The sequence below is a fragment of the Vollenhovia emeryi genome, unplaced genomic scaffold, assembly GCF_000949405.1.
Source record: "Vollenhovia emeryi isolate VEMERY1.0 unplaced genomic scaffold, V.emery_V1.0 DF939183.1, whole genome shotgun sequence".
Classification (NCBI taxonomy): Eukaryota; Metazoa; Arthropoda; class Insecta; order Hymenoptera; family Formicidae; genus Vollenhovia; species Vollenhovia emeryi.
In genome coordinates this window covers 1,243,838-1,252,216 of record NW_011967183.1, presented here as the reverse complement: position 1 = coordinate 1,252,216, position 8,379 = coordinate 1,243,838, and the positions used below count along the sequence as shown (strand labels likewise).

Below are 8,379 nucleotides of genomic sequence, written 5' to 3'. Positions count from 1 at the left end.
CTATGTATTCTGAACGCACCCAGTGATACGGCCATTATGTTAAACATGATCACATATCTTTGATACGTTTTAACCTATGGTGAAAGCGTAGCTGATTTTCAGCGTACCCTGGCGTAGAAATGTGGAAATAGATCAAGTTCCTGTCGAAAGATCGAAACGCGGTTTAGTAAGGTCATTTGGAGATTGGAATCACTTCCTGTGAGTTGATCCACGTTTTCGACTTACTTTTTACGGTACATATAGACGTAACATGTTTCTTGTATACAAATTGCTTGTAGGATTGAACCATATTATTTCTAAAAACTATACATGCATCCATCATAATGACATTGATATTTTATGCGGTAGCGTCATTCGAATCCGTCGTTTACGATTTGAGTTATAGGTTAGAAGTAGCGCGGGGTTGGCAGCTTTTACAGCAATAATTAAAATAGATTCACCCAGTATGGTAATTGAATGAATTATTCAATGTGTTGATCGCCTATTCGACGTTCTTTCTCCTTTTGCTTGTTCAATTTCGCTCCAATGAGGTTGCAAAGTGTATTTATATATTTTGTCTGTTTTTGTCACTTGATAATTTTACATGACATGATTTTTCAAGATTGTCTTGTGTTCTTTATATATATATATATATAATATAATAATTGAGCTATATTTCTTTGCTAAATTAGCATATCCACCATGCCGCCGAAGAAGTCGATGGAGGAGACGGATCGTTTGACCCGTATAGCGATCGTGAATTCCGATAAATGTAAACCTAAACGATGTAGGCAAGAATGCAAAAAGTCTTGTCCTGTGGTACGAATGGGAAAACTTTGTATAGAAGTTAATCCCAACAGTAAAATAGCAGCCATCTCGGAGGAACTATGCATTGGCTGTGGTATTTGTGTCAAGGTAATTTGATTGTATAATAAGTTTTGTACAAGTGACATTTCTAGTAAAACTAACATGCCATTATTTAGAATGATAATGAACGGAATGGAATAAAGTGCAGAGACTACTCGTACCTTTCCTGTGGCAATGCTTGTCTCTAAATATTGTGCGGCAACAGTAAATAACTTTCAACGTTGATGTGAATGAAAGATTGTTTGTTGTAGAAATGTCCATTTGAAGCGATATCTATCATCAATCTTCCCAGCAATTTAGAGAAGGAAACGACTCATCGTTATTCGAAAAACTCATTTAAGCTTCATAGACTTCCTATTCCACGTCCTGGTGAAGTTCTAGGACTTGTAGGAACTAATGGGATTGGTAAATCAACTGCTCTGAAAATTTTAGCTGGCAAGCAGAAGCCAAACTTGGGGAGATATTCTGTATGTAATTGCTGTGTTTTCTAGTGTATACAACATATATTATAATGTACACGTAGCAAAATTGATTGAGCATTTTTGAGCAGGATCCACCAGATTGGACAGAAATTCTGAGTCATTTCAGAGGTAGCGAGCTGCAGAATTATTTTACCAAAATTTTGGAAGACGATCTTAAGGCACTCATTAAACCTCAGTACGTTGACCAAATTCCCAAAGCCGTGAAAGGTACTGTGCAGCAGCTTTTAGATAAAAAGGACGAATGCAAGAATCAAATGGAAATATGCGAAATGCTTGGTAAGTAGGGGGATCGAGTATCGGGAGAGAAATTTTCATACCGTCGCTAATGTAAATCATTGGCAGATTTGCTACATATACGTGATCGAGGTATCGATGCACTTTCTGGTGGTGAGCTTCAGCGATTTGCTTGTGCAATGGTATGCATCCAGAACGGAGATATTTTCATGTTCGACGAGCCTTCTTCCTATCTAGATGTCAAACAGCGTCTCAATGCTGCCGTGACTATTAGATCTCTCATTCATCCTGACAAGTGAGTAGTTGAAAAAGAAGGATTAGTTTCTATTAGATTGATGTATCACTTGTTTTAACACGTCCACAGGTTTATAATAGTAGTGGAGCACGATTTATCAGTTTTGGACTATCTGTCCGATTTCATTTGTTGCCTATATGGCGTTCCCGGGGCATACGGCGTTGTTACCATGCCTTTTTCCGTGAGAGAAGGAATAAATATTTTCCTCGATGGGTTTGTTCCTACGGAAAATTTACGATTTCGCGAAGAATCTCTCGTGTTCAAAGTGGCAGAAAGTGCCACCGAGGAAGAAGTGAAACGCATGAACCACTACGAGTACCCAGCTATGGCAAAGACAATGGGATCGTTTAGCTTGAAAGTCGAGAAAGGGCAGTTTACCGACTCGGAAATACTTGTTTTATTGGGGGAGAATGGGACTGGTAAGACAACATTTATCAGAATGTTAGCTGGCAACTTACCTCCGGATGATGGATCAGGTATATTTTATTTGTACGATACTTGCAGTGTTTACATATCACATATCACATGATAAATTGTTGAAATTGTTGCTTCGCAGAAAGTATTCCTCAACTTCACATCAGTTATAAACCACAAAAGATAAGCCCTAAATCCCAAGGTGTCGTGAGACAGCTGTTACACGAGAAGGTCCGAGACGCATACGTGCATCCTCAATTTGTAACTGACGTAATGAAACCTTTGAAGATTGACGATATCATGGATCAAGAAGTGCAAAATCTCTCTGGTGGAGAGTTACAACGAGTCGCTTTAGCTCTTTGCCTTGGAAAGCCAGCTGATGTTTATCTAATTGACGAGCCATCCGCATATTTGGATTCCGAACAACGTTTGGTTGCTGCAAAGGTCATCAAGAGGTATGTAATAAGTCGTCTAGAGAGACGAGCGTACTGGGATGCAATCAACGCTACTAAAAAAATTTACACTTCAGATTTATATTACATGCAAAGAAAACAGGATTCGTAGTGGAACACGATTTCATCATGGCTACATACTTGGCTGATCGTGTAATAGTATTTTCTGGTACACCGTCCTTAGCAACCACTGCTCATAGTCCTCAGTCTTTGTTAAACGGTATGAATAGATTTCTCGAACTATTGGGCATCACTTTCAGAAGAGATCCCAACAATTTCAGACCAAGAATTAATAAAAATCAATCGGTAAAGGTATGTGTAACTTTTGTTAATGTAACTTTCTCTAATGTTCAATTGTCAATTATTATCTTTTTTCCATAGGACTTGGACCAGAAGAGAGCTGGACAGTACTTCTTTTTGGAAGAATAAACTACACTGCGTCATCTTGGTGGCGCAAGTCAAATGCACGTATAAATTATTGTCGAGGAAATTTTTCAATCTTTATACTTTTTAAATGCCAAGAATATGAATGTACGATTGATCGTATTGAGATATTAACGCTAGACGTTCTATATGAATCATTATTTTAAACATTATTCAATGGAAAAATGTCACTTTAGCTGAAAGAAAATAATTTTATTCCGCCAATAATGCAAAATATGTAATACATACTACTATAGGATACTTGATTTAGTAAATATGCAAATTATTTGAATATGGATTATTTAAGGATAAAGTTGAGGATGTAAAGATGAATTTCTCACAAGTATATTCGTTAATCTATATAATTTGCACATATCTAATATAGAGTAAGAAGATTGTAATATCCCTTGAACGTATCTACATGTACATCCACTATAATAACGGAATAATATTTAATTGCAAACAATATGCAAAGCACTTGTCCAATTGTCTTTTAAAATAAGGGTTATTTTTCATTTAACGCTGACGATGGTTTGATGAACAGGGGGAGCCGACGGAAAAAGACATCTACACTTGGAAAGGGTTTTATATACATGTATAATGATTAAAATAAAAAATATATAATCAACCAATCGGAATTTTCAGCATTGGTCATTTCCCTCAATTGGTTGAAATTCTTAAGTCTAAGGCCGGATCTACAATATTGAGAAGAATAATCGCCTGTGATTGGTCCGGTTTAAGGCTTAGGGTCTACGCATAAGTGAACATGTATGCACGCACCAATCAGATTCCTTCTACATTTATGCGCTATACAAGTTTGTCTGGATAGACCACAGACATAGTATATATTTTATCCAACCAAAGAAAATTTTTATTATTAAACATTGTTTATCGACCATCTGAATTTCCCAACGTGTGCTGTCGCATTATCTCTATACTTACGTAGGAGCATGCGACAGCACGTAGTACATAACATACAGGGTGCGTATAATACGTGACGTGTAGTGGAGGGTGAAGAAAAGGGGGGGAGAGAGAGAGAGAGAGAGAGAGAGAGAATTGTGTCAAGTTACTAAGCGCTGTCATTTCTGCACGTTTCTGGCGGTGCGCTTCGCAACATTCACTAAATATCGGTAGTGTTTTGTAGAGGCTCGGCCAGACGAACGCGTGTTTAATTGAAATCTGTAATTGAAATGGCCGACACAACCGTAGACGCGACACGGCGCTTAAATGTGAAAAAACAAACGCTGGATGACGCTTATGCGGCGCCTGCGAATTTTCTTGAGATCGACGTGATTAATCCGATCACGCACGGCGTCGGCAAGAAACGATATACCGATTATGAAGTTCGTATGAGGGTGAGTTGGAGCGAAAATTTCCTTTCTATGTATTAAACGGCGTACGTATTGTCGGCACATTTTCGTCATGCCGAAATCATCTTTACGCACGCAACGTCATAACAGACGCATCGAATATCGTGCCCAACGTGGGCTGTACCCGCTATCATCCGCTATTGATAAAGACTCTCTGCTGTACATTTCGGAATAAATATTATCTTCTCACCAATATCTCTTATTTTCATTCTGTTGACGTTTTCCATAAATTCTAAACAAAGTTGCAACATTGGCAAAGTAAGGATAAATAATTTACCAAAATATATTCTTTTGTGCATACACATATTGTACGTATTGCAAATATTTTAAGACGTTGCGAGTGTATTTCCCAGGACACGTACTCTTTTTTTTTTTTCAGACAAACTTACCAGTCTTTAAAGTTAAGGACTCAACAGTAAGAAGACGATACAGTGATTTTGAATGGCTGAGAAATGAATTAGAAAGAGATAGTAAGGTTAGTTCTACCGAGAGAGGTAATTATGCTTAAAAGAGTTTGAATTACTATGATGCGAATCTGCTATTCTGAACATTTTCAATCTAGGTAAGGTTCTCTCTCGCGAAATCACATTATCAATCTTGTAATATTATATATTTCCTCTTAATAAGCCTTACTATCGTGTGTAATTGGATAATTTGTGTCTAATTTTCCACCTAAAATGATTTCTATTATTACAACATTGAATTCGTACATCATTTCTTGTTTTTTTTTCCTCTTATAAATTGCAGATTGTGGTACCACCTTTACCAGGGAAAGCGTGGAAACGTCAAATGCCTTTTCGTGGAGACGATGGAATATTTGAGGAAGACTTTATCGAAGATCGGAGAAAAGGCTTGGAGGTTTTCGTTAACAAGTGAGCATTTATCGCGCAACGAGAAATTACACAGTCTGTATGTCTATGCGTGAGATCGTTGTTTTAAAATTTTTATTCACCATTTTTGCTTCTATAAGTAAATTGTGTACACACAGCTGTTTATATTATGTAATTATTGATATTTCAGAATAGCTGGACATCCCTTGGCACAGAACGAACGATGTTTGCATATGTTTCTGCAGGAACCGGTAATAGATAAGAACTATGTACCTGGAAAGATACGTAATACATAAGTCGCCATAAAAAGAAAAGAAAAAAAAAGTATCGCAAATACCTTTTCCACCAATCTGTCACACTCGAGATCGCGTTTTCATTACATTGACATCTTATTTGGAAGTCACGAATATTCGTCTATATTCTTGCAAAAACCCAAGTAAGCTTCCAGTACTATGATATCAAATCAGGATGCTTATTTGGAAATATCCACCATTCTAGTTATACTCTTTAAATATTGTTACACGAAAAGTATAGTTAAGCATCTTTATAAGGAAACAAATAAATGGTAAATTGGCAAAAACCATTCTGACATGTTAATAGGTTGATTCTGTCTACTGTTATGTCGTATGATACTGTTTATATAACAAAAGAAATGAGTAAAATAAAAAAATGTTATTATTCATAAGAATTATGCCGTAAAATGTACTCCCTCATTTTTTGTAGCTGCTGCGTCAACATGGAACGTTTGATATAAACAAATGACGTTTCAACCAGTATAGATGATGGCAGAATTTGTTTTATTCATGAATATTTACACTGTCGTACACACATGTATAATTCATATATTGATTGTGTAATGCACAATTGATACATGAAAAATGTTGGGCAAGACAATAATGGTCTCTATATTAGTGTAATTTCTACATTTCACTAATTTATGTTCAGGATTGGGTTACTTTTTTTGGTAACTGTAACTTAACTCGGTTACATTTGCTCGATAACTAGTTGGATTTTTAGCGAAAAGAAAAAAGTGTAACCGTAGAAACTTTTATCAAGTAACTTACCCAACCCTGTTTACGTTGCACAAGTCTAAATAAATATCTAGAGATTCTTTTATAGATATATATCCTGTTTAGTCTTAATAAATTTCTTGTTCCTGAAGTAACCTTCTATATACTTACTTACGCACTCTTGTTCTGAAATATATAAATGTAGAAGATGAATATTTTAAGACTAGAAAACAATATCCTACTTAAATTAATACAGAAGGCAGATTGACTCACCTGGAAATGTATTCTCTATAATAAGCTTATCTGTGATGTACTTTGCGACAGCTTTGAAAAGCTGACGGTTTTTAATTCTTCTCTTTTTGTAGAATGGCATCAAGTACTTGACAATCCAAGGTGCAATTCTTTCTTTGCAAGCCGGTAAATGTTCCTCTATACAGATCGGTGAATCCGGCATCATTTCGTCTTCCTCAAACTCCCCAAATAGATGAAGAAACTTATCCTTTACTCTACCATATCTTCGATAATTAGTGAGCGATAACTCGGTCATCTTAGTTTTTAATTTCGAAACTTGATGCACACGCTCGACAAACCAAATAGCATTTGCTTTCTGCTTTTGCTTGCTCTCTGTCGATAGCGTCTCATTTAATGAATTCGATTTAATGGATCTCCTTTGCATTTCCTTATAGCGACTAAAGCTAATTTTCCCTTCACTTGTATTTGCCTTTGCTGGTACATTCGAAACACTATTACCTACTGGAACACCAAAAAGGTTGGAGCTCGCAATAATGTCCGCTTCCAAGCATATCTTGTTGATTTCCTTATCGATATTTGCTTTAGTAACACCAGAATGTTTCTCAATTAATCTCGTGAGATCACTACTATCGTCGCTTTCGCAAAACATATCCTCCATATGTTGTAACAAGGAGTCTTGGGAATGTTCATCTTCATTTCCGATGGTATTCGAATCGATCCGACTCTCAAATGCTTGACTAGCTTCGTTAGATTCTTCTTTCGCAACGCTATGCGTATCCGTCTCGTCGCAAGAATCTTTCGTGGCGTTTCTGCTTTCGCCGAAATTGTTAACTTGCGACGGCGACACATTTGTCCCTTCCAAGTCCATCGACGTGTCATCTGTTTGTATGCCAATGTCAATTCTGTCATTAGGTGTTTCTAAAAATATGACCAATTTCTTATACACCTTCTTGTTGACTGTATGCGACTTGACATCTGCAATCTACAAAGACAAACAGGTTGTTACAGCGAGAGTAAAGGATATGTTAAATATTTTTACCATTCTCAGCATATTTCGTCTGTATAGACTAGCTTCCAACGCCAACTGGACAGCATGCAGCTCCATTTGGTCCGTATACTTTTTCACTTGGATGCTTGATGTGTCGGCATCACTTTGTTTGCAACAAGTTGCATAATTACTAAGTAAGCACTTGTGAAGATAAGACCAATATACAGTCCGGACCTATGCAAATATACATTAATGATATTTTAAGTCACTCGAGTGACTTTAAACTCGAGATATATGCAAACGTGCCATTGTAGAGAGACGTAAAAAGTCATTGTTGGATTCGTCAACAATGACGGAATGATTTCTAGAGAGCGACGGTAAGGGCATAGATGAGATATTGTCACTGTCGCTGTCGCTGTCGCTGTCGTTGCAGACATACTCTTCCTTTTTCAATGTAAAAGAAGCGTCGACACGATCAGCCGTCATCATTGGAGCGAACGTATCGTCACATCGCATGACATAGACATAAATGAAGATGTTTGTACATCTGTGAAAAAAAGGTAATTTCTCTCAATATTGATTACATATACGTGTTAATACTTTCGACAAAACTAACGAGTGAACTGCCGACCGACCGGACCGACTGCCGTTAGGAAAAGATTAGCGTCTCTTTTCTTGAGTGAGATCAAGATCGGTAAACTCATGTCCGGTATGCGACGGCAGCGCTAAAAGGAGTCACTACGAGCTCAACATGGCGGTCAGCCAATCAGCAGCGAGATACTT

At 37.1% G+C, this 8,379-nt stretch overlaps 3 protein-coding genes across 5 annotated transcripts; 2 read left to right on the top strand and 1 right to left on the bottom strand.

Moving 5' to 3' along the window:
- Positions 1 to 105: 105 nt before the first annotated feature.
- Positions 106 to 3,772, top strand: LOC105562874 (ATP-binding cassette sub-family E member 1). Of its 2 annotated transcripts, none has more exons than XM_012014019.1 (9): positions 106 to 198; positions 672 to 894; positions 1,098 to 1,313; positions 1,397 to 1,604; positions 1,671 to 1,857; positions 1,927 to 2,333; positions 2,414 to 2,726; positions 2,801 to 3,035; positions 3,105 to 3,772. In XM_012014019.1, the coding sequence occupies exons 2-9, from the start codon at positions 682 to 684 to the stop codon at positions 3,150 to 3,152; spliced, it is 1,827 nt and encodes a 608-aa protein (XP_011869409.1). In that variant the 5' UTR covers positions 106 to 198; positions 672 to 681; the 3' UTR covers positions 3,153 to 3,772. The 2 variants fall into 2 exon arrangements, with proteins under 2 accessions (XP_011869409.1, XP_011869408.1); XM_012014018.1 differs by having other exon boundaries at positions 124 to 233.
- A 263-nt stretch (positions 3,773 to 4,035) lies between these two features.
- Positions 4,036 to 6,034, top strand: LOC105562873 (sorting nexin-12). Its single transcript, XM_012014017.1, has 4 exons — positions 4,036 to 4,501; positions 4,896 to 4,991; positions 5,264 to 5,388; positions 5,537 to 6,034. Exons 1-4 carry the CDS (start codon positions 4,337 to 4,339, stop codon positions 5,640 to 5,642), a joined length of 492 nt encoding a protein of 163 aa, XP_011869407.1. The 5' UTR covers positions 4,036 to 4,336; the 3' UTR covers positions 5,643 to 6,034.
- Positions 6,035 to 6,122: 88 nt separating this feature from the next.
- On the bottom strand, positions 6,123 to 8,307 carry LOC105562872. 2 transcript variants are annotated; one of them, XM_012014015.1, is made up of 5 exons: positions 8,213 to 8,307; positions 7,903 to 8,143; positions 7,648 to 7,830; positions 6,630 to 7,590; positions 6,123 to 6,542 (listed from the first exon to the last, which is right to left on the bottom strand). In XM_012014015.1, the coding sequence occupies exons 2-5, from the start codon at positions 8,110 to 8,112 to the stop codon at positions 6,460 to 6,462; spliced, it is 1,437 nt and encodes a 478-aa protein (XP_011869405.1). In that variant the 5' UTR covers positions 8,113 to 8,143; positions 8,213 to 8,307; the 3' UTR covers positions 6,123 to 6,459. The 2 variants fall into 2 exon arrangements, with proteins under 2 accessions (XP_011869405.1, XP_011869406.1); XM_012014016.1 differs by having other exon boundaries at positions 8,232 to 8,294.
- Positions 8,308 to 8,379: the final 72 nt, after the last annotated feature.